A 26480-nucleotide genomic window follows, 5' to 3' on the forward strand; every position below is an offset into this window, starting at 1 on the left:
TAGATATCTTATACATATGTATATATTTAATAAATGTATTTAATTGTAATTCTAAATATTTTTTTTTTTCCTGGAGTAAATTTTCATTATTTCACTATACATATAAAAATACAGTTAATATAATCTCTACTTATACAAATATGCTACAGTATTTACTGTATACTATATTAATATATATAACTGCAGAATTATATTGAATAAAATAATTACATATTAATAAATAATACATTGTATAACTCATCATATAATATAATTACATATTTAGCCAATTCCTATCCCAAAATGTAACTCTCTGTCGATTATCTGAAATGCTTTATTTAGTAAGGTCAGTTTTAACCCTATGGACTCTTTGAAGAGCTGCTGTGATAATGGAGTGTTCAGCTGAGCTCCCCCTGGGATACTCACCTGCTTCCGTCTGTCAGTCTCCGCCATCTTTACAGACAGATCTGACCCTTCAGATTTTAAATCTTTCAGAGAAATTTCTTTAATAGACTCCTGAATCTTTTCATAGGGTTTGTAACAAATATGTAATTTTCTTCGTACTTCATAGATTTGATTTTAGATCAGTTTTGGAGATTTTGATTTTGGCTTTTGATAAGAGTGAATTCTGCCTGGTTTCAAAAACTTAGGGTGATTTGTTTTCCTTTCAAGATTCTCATGTTTTCTCGAAAAATCAAGGGATTTTGCGCATTCGTATAAGGAATTTTTCTGTGAAGCAATTATACGAGATACAGGATTTAAGAATTTAAATTTGTTTACAAAACAATTTATCATGGATTGTTGATTCAAATTCGTACAGACCAATTTATAAGTCCTTTCAAAAATGGACATGAATGTAAAAGTACATTCTTTCTGGCCAATCTTCAATTTTAGAAGAATATCAAGATCTGGATAATTTTCTTTTAATCCACAGAAAATCAAAATTCTTAATCTTTCTACATCAGTCATATTTTCATACTCCTCCTTCTGCATTTCTAATGAAAATCTTCTCATAAAATGTCCCGGAATCCAAATTTTAAACAAATTATTTTTCTCCTGATTAGTCAAATCAAACTTATCAGCAAAACTTTCAAATATCTCTGAATTTCTGCACACATGGATTTTGTCATCATATGCAGGAATGATTTTGCATAATTTTAGCAGGATTTTCCTAGATTTAAGTTGGAGTTGGGCCTCTGAGTCGTCTATTTTTAGTGGCCCTTGTACATCTGTCCCTCGTAGATCATCTTTGTCAATTGTCATGTCTCCTTCACTTCCTCCATCTTGTTTTTCATCTTGTGTCACAAAGTCAATGTCACTTTGGGTGGTCATCGTCATTACTGATACGTGCATTACATCTTTCTCACGCTTCTCATTACAGTCAATCTTGGGAACATCATTCGTTTCCTTAGAAATTCTTTCTACACTGTCTTTTTTGGACTTCTCTGTCACAAACTCGTTAAATACATAAACCATATGTAAAATATTTTTCAGTTGTTCTCTTTCTTTTTTCCTAAACATTAGCTTAGAATCTAAATTCAAATTCGCTATTCTGCATTCTGCAAATAAATTAGACCAAAATATTTCTAAGCTAGATCCGTACAAACTTACAAATTCTATCTGACTTGATTTAGCATATGAATTAATCAAATCCATTTGTCTTACCTTGAAATCTCAGCTTGTAGTTCCTTTGCTTTTACAACGCTGGGCTCCGGACTTCAGCACGGCTATTTTCAGCACTACCAGTGCTTGCTGTCAATCCGTCTGACACCTGTTAAAGTCTTCGTAATTCGTAGGTTCTTGTATGAGTTCTTTGTGACTTGAAATTTTGAAGTGGAATTCCTGAATACTTGCACAATCTAGCGGAACTCTTCTGTCTTCCCCCGTGTGCAAGAAGAAGGAAATTCACGCAAAAATAGCACAAAAAATCAAAACTGGCTGGCTAGGCCAATGTTAAAAATCGTTATTGCGCAAAAATATCTAATCAAGACTTAACCAGGTGCGTTATTCTTAAAAGAAAAATGTCATGATATTCTGACGAAAGTATAGTGGTTTATTGAGTTATCCACCATCGCAACAAAAACATAAAAGGTAGATGAAACAATTACAAACAGAGTGTCCATGTGTAAATATCAGCGCTTTTCTTGTTACTCATCTTTAAAAGGTAGAATGGTAAAAGTCATCTGTCTGTGTGAAGTTCATCATGGCTTCCGCTATCAGCTGTTGCTTCTTCATCGGTTGTCCATGGAGAATGAATGTGCAGGAAGGGAGGTGACCGTCCCACGTGACAAAAGCCCCCACACCCTCCTAAGAGACGTTTATATATGTTCAACACTGATCACGTGTCTTCTGTATATGGCGTTAACTTATACTCTGAGCTACATACACAGAAATAGCTTTTGATAGTGTCAGCAAGAAACCATGTGCTCGGTACAGAATAAAAATAAGAATAATTAATATTTAACAATATTACAGGATGATTTATGTAAACTAGAAGCTTGGGCTGATAAATGGCAAATGAGCTTTAATGGGGATAAATGTAAGGTCATGCACTTGGGTAGAAGTAATAAGATGTATAATTATGTGCTTAATTCTAAAACTCTGGGCAATACCGTCAATGAAAAAGACCTGGATGTATGGGTGGATGACAAACTTAAATTCAGTGGCCGGTGTCAGGCAGCGGCTACAAAGGCAAATAAAATAATGGGATGCATTAAAAGAGGCATAGATGCTCATGAGGAGAATATAATTTTACCTCTATACAAGTCACTAGTTCGACCACACTTAGAATACTGTGCACAGTTCTGGTCTCCGGTGTTTAAGAAAGACATAGCTGAACTAGAGCGGGTGCAGAGAAGAGCGACCAAGGTTATTAGAGGACTGGGGGGTCTGCAATACCAAGATAGGTTATTACACTTGGGGCTATTTAGTTTGGAAAAACGAAGACTAAGGGGTGATCTTATTTTAATGTATAAATATATGAGTGGACAGTACAAAGACCTTTCTGATGATCTTTTTAATCATAGACCTGAAACAGGGACAAGGGGGCATCCTCTGCGGTTGGAGGAAAAAAGGTTTAAGCATAATAACAGACGCGGATTCTTTACTGTAAGAGCAGTGAGACTATGGAACTCTCTGTCGTATGATGTTGTAATGAGTGATTCATTACTTAAATTTAAGAGGGGACTGGATACCTTTCTGGAAAAGTATAATGTTACAGGGTATATACACTAGATTCCTTGATAGGGCGTTGATCCAGGGAACTAGTCTGATTGCCGTATGTGGAGTCGGGAAGGAATTTTTTTCCCCAATGTGGAGCTTACCCTTTGCCACATGGGTTTTTTTTGCCTTCCTCTGGATCAACATGTTAGGGCATGTTAGGTTAGGCTATGGGTTGAACTAGATGGACATATAGTCTTCCTTCAACCTTAATAACTATGTAACTATGTAAAAACCCTTTCTGACAGAATGCTAGCAGCAAGGCAGGCCACGACCTCCAAGGTGTAGAGAGCCAGTTCATGCCATGTGTCCAGCTTGAATACCCAATAATTAAAAGGCACAGAGGAATCACGGAGAACGTTAGTACGATCTGCAAGGTACTCCCTCACCATCTTCATAAACATTGCACTTCTTGTGACAGCACCCCTTGCCTTTGGGCCGCCACGATGGGAGGGTCTGAGAAAACTGTCCCAGAACTTGGCCATTGTTCCCCTGCAGGAGTTGGATTGTACTTCTGTCTCTCTCGCTTGGACTCCTTGGTTGTACAACAAACTCTGACGTCTGCTGCCAGCGTTCTCACGTGGGAATTTTCTAAGTAATTCCACTGCAAGGGCCCTCTGGTACTGCAACATTTTAGTACACCTCTCTGCCTCAGGCAGAAGAGATTGAAAGTTCTCATTGTAGCGTGGGTCTAGAAGTGTCACCAACCAGTAATGAGTGTCACACAAAATTTTGATAATGTGAGGGTCATGTGAAATGCAGCGCAATGTAAAGTCAGCCATGCGTGCCAGACTGCTAACAGGCAAGACTTCCGTGTCCTCAACAACAGGACGACTGACCAAACTGCCCTCCTCATCCTCCTCCTCCCTGTCCTCAGGCCATCCCCGCTGAACAGACGCTAATACAGATGTGTTTGTACTACCGTCTATAGTGCATGAAAATAGCTCCTGTTCTTCCTCCTCCTCATTGCCTACTAATCCACGTTGAGAAGACATGAGGCTGGGCTGAGTGTAATCCCCCTGTATGTTTCTTTGCTCCATGTCTTCGTGCTCTGCCTGCAATGCATCCTCTTTAATTGTGAGTAGAGAGGTTTTCAGAATGCTCAGAGGCGGGTTGGTGACTCTAATTATGGCATCATTGCCGCTCACCATCTTGGTGCAGTTCTCAATGTTTTGGAGGATGTTACATGTGTCTGACATCCATGTCCTCTCCTGAGGTCTTATGTGTGGAATCTGACCTGAAATTCGACGGCCTTGTTCATGTTGGTTGTCAACAACTACCCTCTTCTGCTCACAAATCCTTTCCAACATATGCAGCGTAGAGTTCCTGCGCGTGGGGACATCACACAACAGTCGATGATCTAGAAGCTGAAAACGCTGCTGAAGCACGGCAAGGGCGGCTGAAGCTGTAGCTGACTTTCTAAAATAGGCAGACAGACGGCGTGCTTTCACTAGCAGATCCAGCAGCTTCGGGTAGCTTTTCAGAAAACGTTGAACCACGAGGTTAAGCACATGAGCCAAACAAGGTACGTGTGTGAGCTCACCTTGTCTGAGCCGCCACAAGGTAAATTGTCACACACGACCATGCCTGGCTGTAGGTTCAGCGGGGTCATCCAAACATCTGACTGCTCTTTCAGAGCTGTCCAAAACTCTTCTGCATTGTGCGGTTTGTCACCTATGCAGATTAACTTCAGCACAGCCTGTTGCCGCTTGGCAGGCAGTGCTGCAGTGCTTCCAGCTTCGGACTGATGTGTTGATTTCAAAGATAGAGGATGAAGAGGAGGAGGTGGTGCAGGAGCTGTAGACTCTTGGGGCAACTCTGATTGACGTAGGTCCAGCAATCCTTGGCGTGGTGAGGATGTGTTCCATCCGAAGGTGCGACTGGGTCGCGGTTTACACTATGTTAACCCAGTGTGCCGTCAGTGAGAGGTACCGTCCCTGCCCACAAGCACTTGTTCACTTGTCCGTGGTTAGGTGGACTGTCCCTGTAACAGCATTGTTGAGGGCACGGGTAATGTTGTGGGACACATGCTGGTGTAATGCCAGTACAGCACACCAGGAAAAAATAAGTGGTGACTTGTCACCGAGTACCTTGGGATGGCCGCCACCATCAGGATGTGGAAAGCTTCCGTCTCAACGAGCCTAAAAGGCAGCATTTCTAGCGCAAGCAGAAGAGAAATATTTGAATTTAGGACTGTGGTCTGTGAGGCGTTGGCGGGGTATTTCCGCTTGCATTCCAAAGACTGGGGGTATAGACAATTGAAGGCTGTGCTGGGACAAGGACATGGACGGGCTTGATGATGGTGCTGCTTGATTGTGGGCCACAACAGGTACAGGGGTAGAAGCATCTTCACATGTACGGTATACTGGGGATTGGCTTCTCCGCAAAACAGTGGAAGAAGCAATGATGTGACCTGCAGGCAGTGGTCCTGGAGCCTTGGGTTCGGCCCACAAAGTTGGGTGCTTTGCTGCCATGTGCCTGATCATGCTGGTGGTGGTCAGGCTGGTTGTTTTGCTACCCCTGCTCATGTGTGCACGGCAGGCGCTGCAAATGGCTTGTTTGGGGTTATCGGCAGAGTCTTTAAAAAATAGCCAGACTCGGGAAGATCTTTCTGTCTCTCGCCACAACACTGCTTCTTCCTGCCTGTTGGGGGGGATATGCCTCCTTCCCTTTGTGTACTGCTGTCCTCGCTATGCATGTCCTCCTGCCAGGTTGGGTAACTCACTATGTCATCCAACACCTCGTCTTTAACATCCGCACCCTGCTCCTTCTCCTGACTTTTTGGCAATTGTGTCTCACCATCGTCCACCTCTTGTGACACTTTCCCACCATCGCCTTAGTGTGACCGGGGCTGGTCAAAGCTTTGGGCAGCTCTACATGCGATAACATTTGTCCCCACTTAAGGTTGCCTGGCAGAGAGTCCGGAATCTTAAAATGGAGAACTGAACAGCTCTTCAGAGTGTCCAAGTGTGGGATCAGTTGTCTCAGGGCACTCGGCATTATGAGAATAAGGAGGATCAGGGTGAGGAATATCCGGGCCACACTCACGGCTACTCGGACTTGACCATGTGGAAGACATGGTGTTAGTGGCTAAGTGACTGGAAGCATTATCCACTACAACCAACAACCGTTTCACTCTGCTCTGGCTTCAATAGTGGTGTGCTGCGGTCCCCTAGAAACTGGGACAGGAAGGTCGAGCGAGAAGATGTGGGTCTTTATTGTTGCCCACTTTTACCTTGGCCACGGCCTCGTCCTCTGCATGCACCATCATCATCATGTCCACTTCCCCGTCCCTTGCCTTGCCCATTTTAGGCCAGTCTCACACGTCCAGATAATTCCGGTACCGGAAAAATCGGTACCGGAATTATCCGTGTCCGTGTGCCGGTGCGTTTCTGTGGCACATCAGTGTGGCACATGGGCGGCACACGTGTGCCGCCCGTGTGCCCACTGGGTACCACACGCACCGTGCCGGAGACAGCGCTAAAGTTTAGCGCTGTCCCCTGCATCTGGTGCTGAAGCCCCATTCATATCTTCCCTGCAGCAGCGTTTGCTGTAGAGAAGATATGAATATTTGTGTGTAAAATCAAGATCCAGGTCCCCATCCCCCTCCTACCCCCTGTGCGCCCCCCCCCCCACTGTGATTAAAATACTCACCCAGCTCCCTCGCTGGCTGGCACTGCTTCCTGTCCTGGCCGCACCTCTTGTACTGTATGAGCGGTCACGTGGGGCCGCCGATTACAGTCATGAATATGCGGCCCCACCTCCCATAGGGGTGGAGCCGCATATTCATTACTGTAAATGAGCGGCCCCACGTGACGCTCATACAGTACAAGGTGCGGCCAGGACAGGACGCTGCGAGGGAGTCAGGAGCCGGGTGAGTATTTTAATCACAGCTTTGGGGCGCACAGGGGGTGGGAGGGGGGTGAGGACCTGGATATTGATTTTACACACAATTATTCATATCTTTACTACAGCAAATGCTGCTGCAGGGAAGATATGAACGGGGCTTCAGCACCAGTGGGGGGGACAGCGCTTAATGTAGCGCTGTCTCCTGCACAGCACACGGACTGCACACGGACAACGTCCGTGTGTGGTACGTGTTTTACACGGACCCATTGACTTTAATGGGTCCGTGTAATCCGTGTGCTCCCACGAACACTGACATGTCTCCGTGTTTGGCACACGGAGGCATGGTCCGCAAAAAATCAATGACATCTGCACAGATGCATTGATTTTAATGTGTCTACGTGTGTCAGTGGCTCCGGTACGTGAGGAAACTGACACCTCACGTACTGGAGCCACTGACGTGTGAAACCGGCCCTAAATGGACTACTGCACTATTTCAAATGCTCAACAAAAATATATTAGTAGCAAAATAATATCTGATCAGTATTACTGCAAATCAACGATTTTTCTAAGACAAACACCAGGCAGGCCTCAGCCTGATCTAACAGACTGTATACAATTTTTGGGGGGCTTTTTGGTGAAGTAAATGTATGCTAAATATTACTGTATAGAATTAGAGTATCAGACAGCAAAAAAACAGGTACACCGGCCTACAATGCACAAACTTGGGGCACACAGATATGAGGGCTGTCACGGAAATACCACACTGGCAAATATGTGGCCTTTTTTTTTAAAAAAAAAAAGCTAAATAGTGCTGTGTAGAATTTGAGTATCGGGCAGCAAAAACAGTTACAAAACTGAATAAAATGCAAAAACTTGGAGCACGCAGATATGAGGCCTTTTACGGTGAATTTAAAACACAAAAAAAGTGGCACAAGGTTAGCACACACAACTATGCTACGTATGCCTGATAAACTAGGATTTTTCAACAGGCCTCAGTCTGACAAAACAGACTGTATATTTTTGTTTTTTTGGGTGAATTTTTGAAAAAAAGAAGGTATACAGTAAAGAAGCTGCAGCAGCAGCAGCAGACAGTTATGGAGCTTTGGGAGGGATGCAGTGGGAGCAATGGATGCACATACAGTGCCTGCAACCCTTGCACTGATGTGGATATGCTGTGCCCTGCCTGCAGGAAAAATGTGATTTTTTTTTTTTTAATTTTCAAGGCTCCACTTTATAACCTTCTGTGAAGCAGCTGTGTGTTCAATGTGCTCAAAACACATGTAGATAAGTTCCTTGAGTGGTCTAGTTTCCAAAATGGTGTCAATTGTAGGGGATTTCCACTTTTTAGGCACATCAGGGGCTCTCCAAATGCGACATGACATCTGCTAATTATTCCAACAAATTTTACATTAAAAAGTCAAACAACGCTCCGTCCCTTCCAAGCTCTGCCGTGAGCAGAAACTGTGGTTTTCCCTCTCATATGGGTTATCTGCATACTCAGGAGAAATTGCACAACAAATTTTATGGTCCATTTTCTCCTGTAACCCTTGTGAAGGTTAAAAAAAATTGGATCTAAAAGAAACTTTTTTTTTTAAAGTTAAATGTTTATTTTTTTCCTTCCAATTCCATTAATTCCTGTGAAGCACCTGAAGAGTTAATAAACTTCTTGAATGTGGTTTTGAGTACCTTGAGGGGTGAAGTTTTTAGAATGGTGTCATTTTCTGACATATGGACCCCTCAAAGTCTCTTCAAAGGTAGGTCACATAAAATAAATTTTACCACTATTATGAAGTACAATATGTCACGAAAAAAATTATCTCCTAATCACTGGGATCCCTTGAAGCGTTCCAGAGTTATTACCTCAAAGTGACAGTGGTTAGAATTGAGAAAACTTTCCTGGTCAGGAAGGTGAAAACATGCTTTGGGGTGAAAACTTAAAGGGAACCTGTCACCCCGAAAATCGCGGGTGAGGTAAGCCCACCGGCATCAGGGGCTTATCTACAGAATTCTGTAATACTGTAGATAAGCCCCCGATGTTACCTGAAAGAGGAGAAAAAGACGTTATATTATACTCACCCAGGGGCGGTCCCGCTGCTGGTCAGGTCGGATGGGTGTCTCTGGTCCGCTGCGGCGCCTCCCATCTTCATTACAAGATGTCCTCTTCTGATCTTCAGCCACGGCTCCGGCGCAGGCGTACTTTGCTCTGCCCTCTTGAGGGCAGAGGATAGTACTGCAGTGCGCAGGCGCCAGAAAGGTCAGAGGCCCGGCGCCTGCGCACTGCAGTACTTTGTCTGCCCTCAACAGGGCAGAGCAAAGTACGCCTGCGCCGGAGCCGTGGCTGAAGATCAGAAGAGGACGTCTTGTAATGAAGATGGGAGGCGCCGCAGCGGACCGGAGACACCCATCCAACCTGACCAGCAGCGGGACCGCCCCTGGGTGAGTATAATATAACGTCTTTTTCTCCTCTTTCAGGTAACATCGGGGGCTTATCTACAGCATTACAGAATGCTGTAGATAAGCCCCTGATGCCGGTGGGCTTACCTCACCATCGATTTTCGGGGTGACAGGTTCCCTTTAAAATGCATTTACACTTTAATTCCTTATTTACTTGCCAATGAATGAAAATCTCTAGAAGGAAGAAAGCATTTATCTCACAGGTGAACTATTGTTTAGAGATAGTAAGCAGTGGGTTTTATATAATGAGTGTGTTTCATTTTTTAAAAATAACACGTTGTTTGCTCTATGATCGATTCTCTCATTTACCTTTGTTTATTGTACTCTTTTTTGTGTGCAGATTTTGGCATCAAAAAGTGAATCACATCAAAAACATTTATTGCAGAGGGCTCCGGAATTTTGTCCATCATCAATGGTAAACTATTAGCTTAGCAAAGTTTAAATAAATGTAAAATCTGTTGTACGCTTCAGTATGGTATTAAACCATATGTTATAACAAACCAAATGCTTATGTTATCTGATCACATCTTTCATATGGGCATAAGTATCATGAATTGTTTGCAGCATGCTTTATTGCATTGTGTAAACAGGGTCATGCTGCTGATTTGAATGTATACTAAATGATGATGAGCAATCATCAATCAATTTGCACATTGTTTCACAATGACTACTGAATATAAAATGATCATCAATTGACTTCTTATAATGTTGACTTATTTGAGACAGTGAAAATGAAAACATCTATACTCGCCTCCTGCGCCAACACCTTTCCAGCAGTTAAAGAAGTAAAGTTAGTGTGCACTTGGTCAAAATTGCGAGGTGCCTCTGTAATGGACCAGTAGGTCCTAATAGCAGTATAATATAATTTCACCGCACACTCAGGGTAATGCTAATTCATTCAAAATATTTATTACATAAAACCAAATAGTTTGGGAGCAAAACAAGAATATTAAGTAGAAGCGATATATATAAGACGTTTCAGCTCTACCAGAGCCTTAATCATTTTATCGCTAGTATTGCAACACAGTTCTTGTGTTGTTAGTGGGTAGTCACTGAGAGTCTGATATGTTACAGATGCAGAACGGCGCTCCCGCACCTAGCTGCAATGGCGGCCATTGTAATAAGTATTTTGAATGAATTAGCCTTCACCAGCAGTGTCAGAACTCACATTACTGGAGCTCACATGCAGTTGTTGTGACTCATGAGCCCTGCTCACAATTAGCCCTGGTGTCATTGTCTCCTCCTTCGGACATATTTCTAATCAAGAGAAAGTGAGAGCTTCAGCTGTCCACTCACTTCCTCTTGATTACTACTATGTCCAAAGGCAGGGACAGTGATGCAGGCGCTGATTGGGTGCAGGTCTCATGTGTCATAACAACCGCACATGAACCACAGTAAGTGCCGACACCACTAGAATGGCATCGGCACTGGAGGCGAGTATAGATGTTTTTATTTTCACAGGGGCAAACATTCAAATCTAGAAGGTTTTGTCCTAGTAGAGGACAATCACTTTTAAAGAGTTATTTCCAAAATCAAAGTGTAACCTAATAATAATCTCCACATGTATTTATTCGTGCCAATGTAACTTATTTTTATATCTGCCCTGTTAAGTATAAATCACACATCAAAGGATGCCTTTCCAGGTTCTATTTACTCTCCGGTTGCCATTGTTTCCTGTTGTAGTTCTAGTGTTCCTGGCCAATCATATGCAGTGCAACCTTTCAGCAGGCTTCCAGTCAGCATAGCTCTGCTCTGTATCAAGTACTGACATAGTTAATTCCAAAGATAGAATGTACTCTATTCACTTTTTGCTCCTGTACAGTACGTATCATGGCCAATTTTATCTCCTGCCATCTACATCCTCCTGCCATCTACATCCTTATAGTTGAATGTTTTAAATCATTGTTAGCTGACTTCTATCAGTGCCTGCTGTGTTCCTCCACAACATAATAACTAAGCAGTGCAGAGCTGTGCTGTGTTTGTTGCCTTCTGCTGACAGATCAGTGATGTGATAATGCAAATTCAGCTCTGTTGATGCATAGGGCAGAAGATAATTTTCTCACATATGCATAGTTACAGCGGCATTTGCAGTTTCCCATCAATAATGTTTCTGCAGTCACAAACAATTCCATCTCCGCTCTCCACTACATTATTTCAAGCACCTTTGTGGACGAGTGCTTGAGAGTTGAGCTCTGCTTTAGCATACTTTTTTCTTTTTTTCAATATAGCTATGGCTTGTTTTTTTGCGACATGAGTAGAGATGGGCGAACTCAAACAGTAAAGTTCAGGTCTGTAATCAACACCTACTGTACAGGCATGGACCCCGAACATGGACTTCTCCAGGAAGTCTGTGTTACTGTTTGTTTTGCACCCCGAACATCAGGTGTCTTCCACACTATCATCTGCATGACAGCATGAGAAACACCAGTGGCTTTGATCGTCAGTAAGATCATTACCACCAGTCAAAGCGCTGCAGCTCCCACGCTGTCAAGTTTACCTCTAGACACAGGCGTCGGGTGATGGGAGTACTAAAATATAGTAAAAATCACTAAAATTGACAAATCTCCGGGCCCGGATGGGATACACCCCCGAGTACTGCAGGAATTAAGTACAGTCATTATTTTAGGGTCTGTACCACAGGACTGGCGTATAGCAAATGTGGTGCCAATATTCAAAAAGGGGACAAAAACTGAACTCGGAAATTATAGGCCAGTAAGCGTAACCTCTATTGTGGGTAAAATACTGGAGGGCATTCTAAGGGATGCTATGCTGGAGTATCTGAAGAGGAATAACCTCATGACCCAGTATCAGCACGGGTTTACTAGGGACCGTTCCTGTCAGACTAATCTGATCAGTTTCTATGAAGAGGTAAGTTCTGGACTGGACCAAGGGAACCCAGTGGACGTAGTGTATATGGACTTTTCAAAAGCTTTTGATACGGTGCCACACAAAAGGTTGATACATAAAATGAGAATAATGGGGATAGGGGAAAATATGTGTGGGTTAAGAGCTGGCTCAGGGATAGGAAACAATGGGTGGTTATTAATGGATCACACTCGGACTGGGTCGCGGTTACGGTTAGCAGTGGGGTACCACAGGGGTCAGTATTGGGCCCTCTTCTTTTTAACATATTTATTAATGACCTTGTAGGGAGCATTCAGAGCAGAATTTCAATATTTGCAGATGACACTAAACTCTGCAGGGTAATCAATACAGAGGAGGACAATTTTATATTACAGGATGATTTATGTAAACTAGAAGCTTGGGCTGATAAATGGCAAATGAGCTTTCATGGGGATAAATGTAAGGTCATGCACTTGGGTAGAAGTAATAAGATGTATAACTATGTGCTTAATTCTAAATCTCTGGGCAAAACCGTCAATGAAAATCGTCTGGGAGTATGGGTGGATGACAAACGCATGTTCAGTGGCCAGTGTCAGGCAGCTGCTACAAAGGCAAATATAATAATGGGATGCATTAAAAGAGGCATAGATGCACATGAGGAGAACATAATTTTACCTCTATACAAGTCACTAGTTCGACCACACTTAGAATACTGTGCACAGTTCTGGTCTCCGGTGTATAAGAAAGACATAGCTGAACTAGAGCGGGTGTAGAGAAGAGCGACCAAGGTTATTAGAGGATTGGGGTGTCTGCAATACCAAGATAGGTTATTACACTTGGGGCTATTTAGTTTGGAAAAACGAAGACTAAGGGGTGATCTTATTTTAATGTATAAATATATGAGGGGACAGTACAAAGACCTTTCTTATGATCTTTTTAATCATAGACCTAGGACAGGGACAAGGGGGCATCCTCTATGTCTGGAGGAAAGAAGGTTTAGGCATAATAACAGACTTTACTGTAAGAGCAGTGAGACTATGGAACCCTCTGCCATATGATGTTGTAATGAGTGATTCATTACTTAAATTTAAGAGGGGATTGGATACCTTTCTTGAAAAGTATAATGTTGCAGGGTATATATACTAGATTCCTTGATAGGGCGTTGATCCAGGGAACTAGTCTGATTGCCGTATGTGGAGTCGGGAAGGAATTTTTTCCCCAAAGTGGAGCTTACTATTTGCCCCATAGGTTTTTTTTTTTGCCTTCCTCTAGATCAACATGATAGGGCATGTTAGGTTAGGCTAGGGGTTGAACTAGATGGACTTAAAGTCTTCCTTCAACCTTAAAGGGAACCTGTCACCCCGAAAATCGCGGGTGAGGTAAGCCCACCGGCATCAGGGGCTTATCTACAGCATTCTGTAATGCTGTAGATAAGCCCCCGATGTTATCTAAAAGAGGAGAAAAAGACGTTATATTATACTCACCCAGGGGCGGTCCCGCTGCTGGTCAGGTCAAACGGGCGTCTCCGGTCCGCTGCGGCGCCTCCCATCTTCATTACAAGACGTCCTCTTCTGATCTTCAGCCACGGCTCCGGTGCAGGCGTACTTTGCTCTGCCGGAAAGGTCAGAGGACCGGCGCCTGCGCACTGCAGTACTTTGTCTGCCCTCAACAGGGCAGAGCAAAGTACGCCTGCGCCGGAGCCGTGGCTGAAGATCAGAAGAGGACGTCTTGTAATGAAGATGGGAGGCGCCGCAGCGGACCGGAGACGCCCGTTTGACCTGACCAGCAGCGGGACCGCCCCTGGGTGAGTATAATATAACGTCTTTTTCTCCTCTTTTAGGTAACATCGGGGGCTTATGTACAGCATTACAGAATGCTGTAGATAAGCCCCTGATGTCGGTGGGCTTACCTCACCCGCGATTTTCGGGGTGACAGGTTCCCTTTAATATATATGTACTATGTACTATTCCCATCAGCCTACGCCTACTGTCGCTGATTACGGTAACACCAGGCACCTGCTCATTCATCAGCCGGCGCATATGCTATAACAAAAAAAGTGTGGGTTCCCCTCTATTTTTGATAACCAGCGTGGCAAAACTGCCAGCAGCAGGCTGCAACCCTCAGCTGTCAGCATTATTCTGGCTGGTTATCAATAGACAAATATCCACACATTTTTTAAACTTATTTAAATAAATGAAAAAAAAATGGTGTGTGGTCCTCCCCCATTTTTTGACAACCAGCCAAGCTGAGGGCTGGTATTCTCAGGCTGTTAAGAGGCCATGGATATTGCCTTCCCAGCCTAAAAAAAGCAGCCTCCCCCCAAAAGGCGCAGCTATGAGATGTGCCAATTCTGGCACCTTACCTGGCTTTTCCCACTTGCCCTGTGGTGGTGGCAAGTGGGGTTAATATTTGTGGGATTAATGTCAGCTGTTTTATGACTGCTGACATCAAACCCATAAGTTAGTAATGGAGAGGCATCGATAAAATGCCTATTCATTACTAACTCTATAGTCATATTGTAAATAAATGGTAAATACACATTTAGAATAAAGTACTTTATTTTAAATTAAAAATACCCCCATTTTTACTTTTTTATTTAAAAATAAAAAAACTGTTATACTCACCTTATAGTCCAAAAAGAGTAATTTATTTGCTTGCATATAAAAACCAGACTTGTGCAGGCAAGTTCACATGACCAAATAGCAGCGTATAGCAGCTACGCGTTTCAAACACACTGCGTGTTCTTTGTCAAAGCTATACTACAGATTATACTACACTGAGAATCATTCAAAAGGTCATATGACAAACACTAATTAAAATGACAGTCAACATATATGAGAACAACAACAATATATCAAAACATGATAATTCATACAAAATGTATAAATATGTTAACAACAAATTAAATTGGATTACATTAATGACACCATTAACCTAGGTTCTAATAATGGTCGACATCGAACAAAGTCCAGCTCACCATGATCGACATCCTTGGAGACTCGGAGCACGGAACCGCTGTGTCAGGGCGTAGAAAATCAAAGAAGAAATGAGGCATCCAGCTCAACGAGGTAATGAAAAAAACTTCTTTCTTTATTCACTTGAAAATATATTTCATCAGTATTAAGGGTTCTTGGTCACCAGAAACGCGTTGATATCGCATTTTATCCTTTGTAATTGCTGATGTTTTTATCCTCCACTGAATATATTTTCAAGTGAATAAAGAAATAAGTTTTTTTCACTACCTCCTTGAGCTGGATTCCTCATTTTTTCTAATAATGGTACATGATTTCAGACCTGCATTCAACCCAGCCAGATGACAGGTTCCAAGACAAAATATCCAGAAGGCTTCAGATGTCATTAATCTTCTCTTTACATCTCCTCCTCCCAGAGACATAGTAACCCTTTCTATGCCAGTAACTTTAAGTGCAGAGATGTTTCTTTGATGGTGGGACACGAAGTGCCTAGACGCAGAAGACATTGTTCGGTTGAGACTATTAAGAGAAATAATATCAGTGATATGTTCAGAAGTGCTAGTTTTATTCAGTCGCCATGACAGCACCATGAGAGAGGGGATCCGCCCTTCAGGGACAGGAAACCTACAGACATAAAAGGGCGGCACCTCTCTCCCGCATCAGTTGGTTTCCTGTCCCTGACTGGGGAACCTCTTCAGGTAGGCCTTGAGAAGAAGGTCGAAGAAAAGAAGATATTCCAGACCTGGCAGGCCGACTCGGGTAGCGGGGGTCCCCTACCTCGGTCTGTTTAAGATACTGGAAGCACCGCATGGCAGGGGGACTGCTAGTGTCGGTGGTAGCAGGGAGAAGCAGCCTTGGGGAAAGTGTTCCCTTCTTATGTGACCCATCGTCGCTGTACCTGGTGAGTATGTGGGGCCTCTTCTGTGGCCGCGCCTGGTGTGGTCTCCCTGGGTCTGTCCGCATCCTAGCGGGGGGGTGCAAGTCGGTCTGGGCGGTGCTGGCTTCCTCGGTCGCGCGTCGGGTCGCAGGCAGTGGCTGTAACTGGAAGGGGCATGTCCGGATGACATGGTGGGGCATACGCAGTAGAGCCTCGCCAGCCGATGACGTCACTCCGGCGTCCGAGTCCAGGCCATATACCTGGTAATTGCGGGGAATGCGGGCGGGCCTTCGGGGGCGGAAATCCCTATGGTCGGCCGGGGGCATGGTCCTGAAGGAATGCTCCACCAATAAGCATGGTACCGGGCAGGTTACTTGGAGATCCTGGGCGCGGTACTTTGGGGGCATACTTAAGGAAGAGTGTGGCGGCTGCAGGGTGCTTCTGTCCCATTTTTCATAATGGAGTCACTGGAGCAAGGAGCACCGCAGCCAGACAAGCAGCAGCAGCTTCAGCCTTTGGAGGAGCCTCATATTATCTCCCAGCGGCGTTCTAGTGGCAGTAGCTGCGCAGGTAGAGTTAAAGATTCTCAGAAATCGAGGCCGAACAAGTCCTCAAGCCGTAGAACATCGCCGGTTTGGAAGGACCCCCCCGAAAACTACGGTACCCCTCACTGCACGGTTGGGTAAGTGATCTACGTGAAAGTTGACTTAATGATGTTTGTTGCTCTTTGTATTCCCTCTCTCCTTGTTAGGGGAGGAAATGTTTTGCCAAAGCCAAACATAGGGAGTGTGCCGAGTGTGGGGAACCACTCCCAGATGGTCATGAGAGGAAATTATGTAAACCCTGCATACAGCGCTTAATTGAGGAGGAGGCACCTGACCTTACTTCCACTCTAAGAGATATGGTTAGAGAAGAAGTCAGAGGATCTATTAAATCCATGTCTCAAAAAACGGATATCAGAAAAAGGAAAGATATTAGATCCCCAGTTTCAGATCTAGATACGGACTCAGGTGAACTGAGCTCAGATTCCTTCCGATCATCCTCTTCGTCTGCAGACACCGAGTCCGGCCTGTTTGTCGCTGGATAGAGTAAACCACCTTGTTAAGGCAGTTAACAACACAATGGGGATTGAGGATACCCAGTCAGAATGCTCCGTTCAGGACATAATGTTCAAAGGTCTAGATCAAAAATCCCGGAGGTCTTTTCCGATAGTGGATAAAATAAAAGCATTAATTACAAAGGAATGGAAAAAACCCGAAAGGAAGGGTTTGCTCCCGCCGGCATTTAAGAGCAGGTATCCATTTGAGGAGGAAGCTTCGTCCTTATGGGACAAGGCTCCGAAACTGGATGCAGCAGTAGCCAAGGCGTGCAAAAAAACTCTCTTCCATTTGAGGACTTAGGAAATCTAAAAGATCCACTAGATAGGAAGGCTGACGTTTTTCTTAAGGGTGCTTGAGAAACAGCAGGGTCCCTAAGGCCAGCAATTGCAGCCACTTGCACAGCACGGTCACTAATGGTGTGGCTTGACCGCCTAGAGGATCAGCTCAAAAACAAAGCTTCCAGGAATGAGATCCTAGCCTCCATGCCTGTAATTCAGGATGCGGCAGCTTTTCTTTCAGATGCATCGGCAGATTCTGTCAAATTAGCCGGCAGATCTTCATCCCTTTCTAATGCAGCCCGTAGGGCTCTATGGATTAAATGTTGGCCAGGAGATTTACAGGCCAGATCAAAACTATGTAGCATTTCCTGTGAAGGGGCGCATTTGTTTGGACAGGTTCTTGATGAACTGTTGGAAAAGGCGGGCGATAATAAAAAACGATTCCCCTTTCTAGGAAGACCCTCATATAGACGAGATTACAATAGAGGATGGTTTAACCTCAGAAGGTCAAATAGAGAAAAATCCAGATATGACAGTAACAGGAAAAGAGGTAGAGGATATATGTTTAACACTTCTCGGGACTATAGAAAGCCACAATGACTGCCGGACTAGGTGGGGGGCAGACGTTCAGCCTTCTACCCTGCCTGGTTGAAAATTTCCAATAGCCCGTGAGTCCTCAGTATCATTGAAACTGGTCTAAAGTTTGAGTTCCATCGGGTTCCTCAAGACAAATTCAATTTAACACTCATTCGTTCTTCTTCTGCAGAGCAATTGGCACTGGAGTCTTTAGTTTAGGAACTTCAACAAAAATGGATTCTGGTTAAAGTGCCCATGGTGCAAAGAGGTAAGGGGTTCTACTCTCCTCTCTTTCTGGTTAAAAAACCTGATGGATTATTTCGTACCATTATTAATTTAGAAGGCCTGAATAAATTTCTGCTGGTTTCTTCCTTTAAAATGGAGTCTGTAAAAACGGCAATAAAACTATTCTTTAACAATTGCTTCATGGTTGTCTTAGATCTTAAAGACGCCTATTATCATGTCCCAATACATGTAGATCACCAACGATTCCTTAGGGTGGCGGTTTCACTAAATGGCACAGTAGAGCACTTTCAATATCGAGCACTTCCCTTCGGAGTCGCAGTCGCACCCCGAGTATTTACTAAGATCATAGTAGAAGTTATGGCACACCTCCACGAACAGGACATTTAATAATACCCTACCTGGATGACTTACTGATCGTGGGATATTCAGAGTCACATTGCAAGGACCAATTAGGGAAGGTGACATCGGCATTGCACAAATTGGGGTGGATCATTAATCTAAAAAAATCTCATTTACAGCCCCTAAAAATACAGGAGTTTCTGGGTCTTGTCATAGACTCTAGTCGGCAGGAATGTCACCTGCCAGATTCAAAAGCAGATAGTATCCAAAGGCTGGCGACCAGAATAATTAATAATCCATCAGTCTCTGATAGAGGGGCAATGTCGCTATTGGGTTCACTAACGTCATGTGTTCCGGCAGTTCTCTGGGTTCAATATCACACCAGATGCCTACAGTGGAACGTTTTACATAATTTCCGTCACTTGAAAGCCCATCTTGACAGTAAATTCTCACTATCCATTGAATCTATTCAATCATTACATTGGTGGACACATGTAGATGTGTTCCCTGGACAAATCATGTAACTCAGATAATAACTACTGATGCTAGCCCCAGGGGATGGGGGCACATTTGGAGAGTAGTTGGGTCCAGGGACTGTGGTCTCAGTCTGAACAAAATTCATCTTCCAATCTAAAAGAATTATTAGCGGTAGAACACGCTTTAAATAGTTTTCTTATACCCCTAAAGGGTCGGCACGTCAGGCTTTTCTCCGACAACCAGGTAACCGTAGCCTACATTAACCACCGAGGAGGTACTCGGTCCGGTTCACTAATGGAGGTTGCGGATCGTATTTTTCAGATGGCGAAAATCATCTGCTATCTCTTACGGCTCTTCACATAAAGGGGAAGCTCAATACCATTGCCGACTGTCTATGCCGCAACAGCCTCAAACAGGGAGATTGGACACTAAATCCGACCATCTTCAACCAGATTGTACAATTGTGGGGATGTCCAGACATAGATCTTTTTGCCAACCGAGAAAACAGAAAGCTACATCAATTCTGCTCCTTAAACCCCAGAGACAATCCATATGCGGTAGACGCTCTCCTAATGTCTTGACACTTCAGTCTCGTTTATGCCTTTCCCCCTCTAAACTTAATTCCTATAGTTCTGAGGAAGATATGGGAAGACAGGGCCCGGGTGAACATGGTAGCCCCGTTCTGGCCCAGAAGATCATGGTTTCCTTGGCTGAGGAAGATGTCCATTTCCCAGCCTTGGATTCTCCCAGAAACACCAGATCTCCTCTCCCAGGGCCCAATTCTCCATCCACGAGTGGCCAATTTACTTCTAGGGCGTGGAATTTGAGAGGTCATTACTAAGAGGGAAAGGGTTTTCTCGAGATCTTGTAAATACATTACTAAAGAGTAGGAAGATTTATAAAACAAACATTTATGGGAGAATTTGGAAAAAATTCTTAGCAATCTTGGGGGCACATATTGACCAGAAAGTCTGTATTAACAAAATCTTGGAATTTTTACAGAAAGGAGTAGAAATAGGTTTAGCCACAAGCACTCTCAGGGTTCAAGTTTCGGCTCTGGGGGCACTATACAATAGTAATTTGGCCAGCAATCTCTGGATAGGTAGGTTCTTCAAGGCAGCAACTAGGTCCAGGCCAGTTATTAAGCAAAAATCTGTTCCATGGGACCTAAATTTTGTGCTCTCAGCTCTAACGCATTCTCCATTTGAACCTATTGATACTGCCAAAATTAAAATCCTATCTTTAAAAACGGCCCTTTTAGTCGCGCTCACATCCGCAAGGAGGGTTAGCGACCTACAAGCTCTCTCTAGACATACTCCGTACATGCAGTTTAGAGAAGATAGAGTCATAATGAAACCTGATCCTCTTTACCTTCCAAAAGTAGCTTCAAAATTTCATAGATTGCAGGAAGTTGTTCTACCTTCGTTCTGTCCTAATCCCACCAATGATAAGGAACGTAAATTCCATTCTCTAGACGTAAGAAGGTGTCTTCTTAGGTATATTTCAGCTACTAGCACTTGGAAGAAAGATATTCCCTATTTGTTTTCTTTCAGGGAGTTAGGAAGGGCCTTAGAGTATCCAAAAACACACTAGCTAGATGGATCAGGGAGGCGATCTCTTTAGCTTATACAGTAGGTGGCATGCAGATCCTGGAAGGTATAAAAGCTCACTCCACTGGAGCCATGGCTACTTCCTGGGTGGAGAGATCAGAGGTGTCGATTTGTAAGGTGGCCACATGGTTTTCTCCATCTACTTTCCTTAAACACTATAGACTGGATCTGGGTAGCTCCTCCTATCTCACGTTTGGGAGAAGAGTGCTTGAGACAGTTTTCTCCCCCTAGTCTCTTTTATTTCTCTGAAAGTCTCTCATGGCGACTGAATAAATACGTAAGCTACTTACCGGTAGCGGTGTTTTTCAGGAGCCCATGACAGCACCCTTATATTCCCTACCCTTTCTTCTTGTATGGGTCAACACTTTCTTTTCCTTTAAGTGCTAAGTTTATTTACATGGTGAATTGTACCATATTTTAAGTTGATTACCATTATTAAGTACCAGGGAGGCCCTCTCATGCTCTGTAAACCAACTGATGCGGGAGAGAGGTGCTGCCCTTTTATGTCTGTAGGTTTCCTGTCCCTGAAGGGCGGATCCCCTCTCTCGTTGTGCTGTCATGGGCTCCAGAAAAACACCGCTACCGATAAGTAGCTTACGTATTTCAAATTACAGGTAGTACACACCACATAAAACAAATTACATTCTGAACATATAATCAAATAAACAGCATTTTTAGTATTGTGGTTGATGTACTGTTGTATTTTGTACTGTGATTTATTCTGACTATCAGAAAATACTGAAGTTGTAATAGAATGTGCACAATTTCTGCACCTGGATGCACCGCCTTTATGAAATACAGGATGATGCAACCAAGTAGATTGTTTTCTCTTGTAGTTGAGAAAACTAGGAGAAATTATATTGCCTAGTGTAGCAGCTTTCTTAGCTACTACATTGCACCCAGATGAAAGAATATCATACTCATATAAAATGGTAAGATTTTTTAGAATCAATGATCATGTTGAACTGGGAATTGTACTGAAGTGAACAAACTGGGTTGTTTTTATGAGAGGTACTGTATGTGTGTAGGTCTTAGAAGTAATTAAATCCTTAAACTTTTTCTTGCAAACAATGGTTTGAGTTCTGGTAAATAACCAGCTTGAATAACCCCACTTTTTGAGTTTGTTTCTACAACTGTCAAATTCAAAATTAAGACTAGAACTATTTCTGCAGTTTCTATATATCCTTGTAAATTCACCAACATGAATAGATTTGACATTATGATGCAGGTGACTGCTGGATGCATGAAAGATATTGTTTCCAAATAGTGGCTTGACAAAAGTAGATGCGGAAACAAACTCGCCCACAATACCTCTTAATGATAAATCTAAAAAAGTTATCTGCGCGGCATCATGATTACAAGTGAACCGCAAATTAAATTAATTCTTATTTAACTGGTCCACGAATTCCGGTATGACAGACACATCGTCACTCCAGATAATGAGTGTATCATCGATGTATCTAGCATACCAGAAAATGCACGGCCCAAAGGGGCCCCAATACGCCATGACCAAATTTGCTACAGATGGAGAGTGCTTACCGCACATTGAAACTCCTTTCTCTGCTTGTAAAACTGCTGATAAAAACAGAAATAATTGTCATTTAAAAAACATTACATATTATATATATTATATTACATAATATATTATATTTGAGCAAATGATATTCCAGGGCTTTAATGGCCACAGCTTGTGGTATAGATGTATACAATGCACTAACGTCACAGGTCATCCAATGAATGTCTGATAATTGCTCCAAGACATCCTTGGAATCTGGAAGAAACCTGGATTCGGCAGACAAGAGGCTGCAATATAGAATCCAGCCAATGGCTGAGGTGTTCTGTGACTGACCCAATACCCGAGATGATTGGACGCATGGGTGGTGGCCACACATCTTTGCTTACTTTGGGTAAGGCGTGCATTATGGGAATGATGTGGTGTTAAACCTTCAGATAATCACCTTGGGACTTAGATAAAACACCCAGTGAAACACCCTCATCAATCTATGTGAACAAGTTCCTCTGAATGCGCTGCATAGGATCATCATGGGCGAGCTTGTTGTATGTACTGGTATTCCGCAACAATGCATTAATCTGGTCTCTATTAGTGTTGAGCATTCTGATACTGCAAATATCGGGTATCAGGCGATATTCGCTGTATCGGATTTCCGATACTGAGTTCCGATACTTTTAAGATATCAGATACCGGAATCGGAAGTGTTAGGTGTCGAGTTCCCGCCTCTGCACAGGGGGAATCTCGAACCATCTCCGCTGAGGTCTCCCATTCTTATCCAGCCGCAGTGGAGTTTGCTCAGCAGGGATGTCAGTCCCAGCGTCTAGCTCGGGATGACACTGGACGACTGGTTACTACTGCCCTTCCAGGCTCTGTCCTTGTAGCCAGCAATGTTCAGCAGGGAGCAGGTCTTTCTGGGACTAAGACCTGCTTTTCACATACTGAGCGTGCCCAGGGTAAGATCTCTCGTTGGAGATCAAGGGTCACATGCTTAGATACTGCTGCAAATCCCATTGGTCCTCTAGGAATGTCCTGAAGGTGGTCAACTTCTGTGGCAGCCTCCCATTGGTCCTTCTGGGAAGGTCCTGTACTTGTTGCAGCTATAAAAGGTTTGCATGACCGCACGGCCATGCGCTAGTGTATACTTGAAATCGTGTGTGTGTGTTGATGGGTGAAAGTCGCTCATTAGTCATCCCCTCCCTTGTGTATGACTGCTCGTGTAAGGTGGATGTTTGCTATCTAGCACCCGACAGAGCCATCAGTACTAAACACACGATACAGCATCAATTGCTGTGACCGCCAGTGCGGCGCTGTGCGCTATTAGAGCGCTTTCCTATCCCAAGTCTGGGTGGTTAGTGGCGTCCGCCAAAGTGGCACAGTACGCACTCTTGTGCATTTAAATTATATTTTCAGTTACTCTGACACCCCAGTTGTGGTGTCGAGCGCAAGTGATCTGAACGTACTCTGATCCTGTGTCTTGGGATAGAGTCCTGAGACTCCTTGCTTGCGCTCTTGGTGCGGTACCGTGGCCCTGTGACGCAACAGGGTTTGCTTCCTTCACACAGGGTGAAGTTAACCCGTGTGTGTATCCACATTGTACCGCCATATAGTCCGTCATTACTCAGCAACAGGTTCCATCTCTGCACGGTGGACCCCGGGCTGCGAACGCACCTTATACCATCTCTCTTATAATTTGGTGCGTTCCGCTAGCCCTAACAGGAAGTTCCTATAGTGCAATGATGCACTATAATAGAGTGTGGGCGGTGCGTGGGCGGAGACTGCGTATCTGTGTGTGCAGGCGGGGTCTGTGCGTGACCATGGGGGTTCTGTGCGGGCATGCCGGGGGTCTTTACGGGCCTGCCGGGGGTCTGTATGGGCCTGCCGGGGGTCTGTGAAGCCTGCCAGGGGTCTGTGCGGGCCTGCCGGGGGTCTGTACGGGCTTGAAGGGGTTCTGTGCGGGCTGCCGGGGGTCTGAGCAGGCCTGCCGGGGATTGTGTATGTGTGCAAGTCCCATCAGGCTATGCCTGCTACAATGACAGTGATTGACACATTAGCCAATGATGGGACAGTAGTAGTCCCATCATCCGGCTAATGTGTTGAATGTAAAAAAAAAACCCACAAACATTCATACTACATACTACATACATAGCACTCCAAATACACCCAGACTCATAGTAGAACAGTGGCCAGAGACAATGTCTCGGCTCACTTTACATACTACTCCCCATAGAACAATGTACATATAGGAGGACAATGGGAGTTTCTAGAAAAGGTATATATTTATTAGGAAAATAGTTAAAAAACCTAACACACAATAAAAAACACCAATGAAAAACACCAGAGATACATACATATGGATATATAAAGTATGAACTAACAGATGTAACCATACTATAATGTACCACAAAAAAGATCCTAAATCTCCCAAGCAACCCCCAGAGACGGAGGAAAAACCCCTAATAGCAAAAAACCTAAATGTCCCACGTCCTGCAAGTATAGCCACTAAGCTGTGTGCATATGGGAAAGTAATCAGTGCAACAAAGGGGAAAATCCTACCGCAAATGAGGGTGGAGATAGAGTGTGTCCCAGGGAACCATATAAATATAGTACTGCTTGTAACTGTGAAAACCCCTTTCATGGGACCAACATGAAAAACGGATCTTACCACATGAAAGTACTCCCTGGATTGGGCGCTACCCCCGACGCGCGTTTTGCTGCCGTTGTGCTGCTTTTTCAAGGGGATGTGTTGTTTCTGTAGCGTACAGGACCTTATATCCCATGATTCCCAGGTCACATGCTAATCATGTGATTGGGTGAGTCATCAAGCCGTATGTATCGGCGCATGCGCTCGCGGCTCACCGCCCCTACCACCCCGTAGCCCGGCCTGCGTCTAGCAGCAGGTGACTGGCTGCAGGAACCCTAGCAACCGAATCAACAGCCGTGGACGCGTACAGGCCGGACACCAGGGGCACAGGGACCGAGGCAAGCGCACGCACACGCTCTACAGCATGTGCTCCCAAGCAGGCATGGATATGGAACAAACAAGCAACACTGCCACCACAGTATCAACAGTATGCACAATTTATATGGCGTATATAAGTCCGGTTCTGGCAGAGATCCATGATCCACATTCTTGCAGGGATCCATGATCCACATTCTTGCAGGGAGTAAAGATGTCATATGGTGCAGATGCTTGAGAACCCCACCGCAATCAAAGGGAGAAGTCGGTCCAATATACACATAACAATCTAAATTAATAAAGAATAAAATTAAAAATACAAACAATTAAAACAACACACAAAGAGGGAAATCCACAGGGGAAACCTTGTAGAAGATCACCAACTATGCTTGGGGATGGTGGTTAGTTCCGATATGTCAGCCACCGTCTTCGCTGCGCCAATGCACCGCACATGCTCCCTCACCCTCACTCTCAGCTCTCTGGATGTCAGACCCACATATATTAGTGGGCAACCGCACGTAGCATAATATATGACATTCTTGCTACTGCAGGAAATATAGTCTTTAATCTGAAATTCCTTATTTCCATCCGCTGAGTGGAAGGAGGTGCTGCGCAGGACATTGGCGCAGGCCAGACAGTGGCCACACGTATAGCATCCCCTAGTCCGTCGCGAAATCCCAAACAAATTGGTAACTCCCGTTGTCCTCCTATATGTACATACTACATACATACATACAACATGCATACTACATACATACTACATACATACATACAACATGCATGCTACATACATGCATATAACATACATACAACATACTAAATACATACTACATACATACTACATACATACTACAATACATGCTACATGCATACTACATACATACAGTGGGGCAAAAAAGTATTTAGTCAGTCAGCAATAGTGCAAGTTCCACCACTTAAAAAGATGAGAGGCGTCTGTAATTTACATCATAGGTAGACCTCAACTATGGGAGACAAACTGAGAAAAAAAAATCCAGAAAATCACATTGTCTGTTTTTTTAACATTTTTTTTGCATATTATGGTGGAAAATAAGTATTTGGTCAGAAACAAAATTTCATCTCAATACTTTGTAATATATCCTTTGTTGGCAATGACAGAGGTCAAACGTTTTCTGTAAGTCTTCACAAGGTTGCCACACACTGTTGTTGGTA

At 43.8% G+C, this 26480-nt stretch overlaps 1 protein-coding gene across 4 annotated transcripts in view; it reads left to right on the forward strand.

Annotated features, from left to right (window-relative positions):
* Positions 1-26480, forward strand: part of RECK (reversion inducing cysteine rich protein with kazal motifs) — a 764658-nt gene that overhangs the window by 150203 nt on the left and 587975 nt on the right. For all 4 annotated transcript variants that reach the window (XM_069730404.1, XM_069730400.1, XM_069730403.1 and 1 more), the window contains exon 3: positions 9842-9916. In XM_069730404.1, the coding sequence (XP_069586505.1) occupies positions 9842-9916 (75 nt within the window). The remainder of the gene's footprint in view (positions 1-9841; positions 9917-26480) is intronic.

Source organism: Ranitomeya imitator, chromosome 6 (assembly GCF_032444005.1).
Source record: "Ranitomeya imitator isolate aRanImi1 chromosome 6, aRanImi1.pri, whole genome shotgun sequence".
Taxonomy (NCBI): Eukaryota; Metazoa; Chordata; class Amphibia; order Anura; family Dendrobatidae; genus Ranitomeya; species Ranitomeya imitator.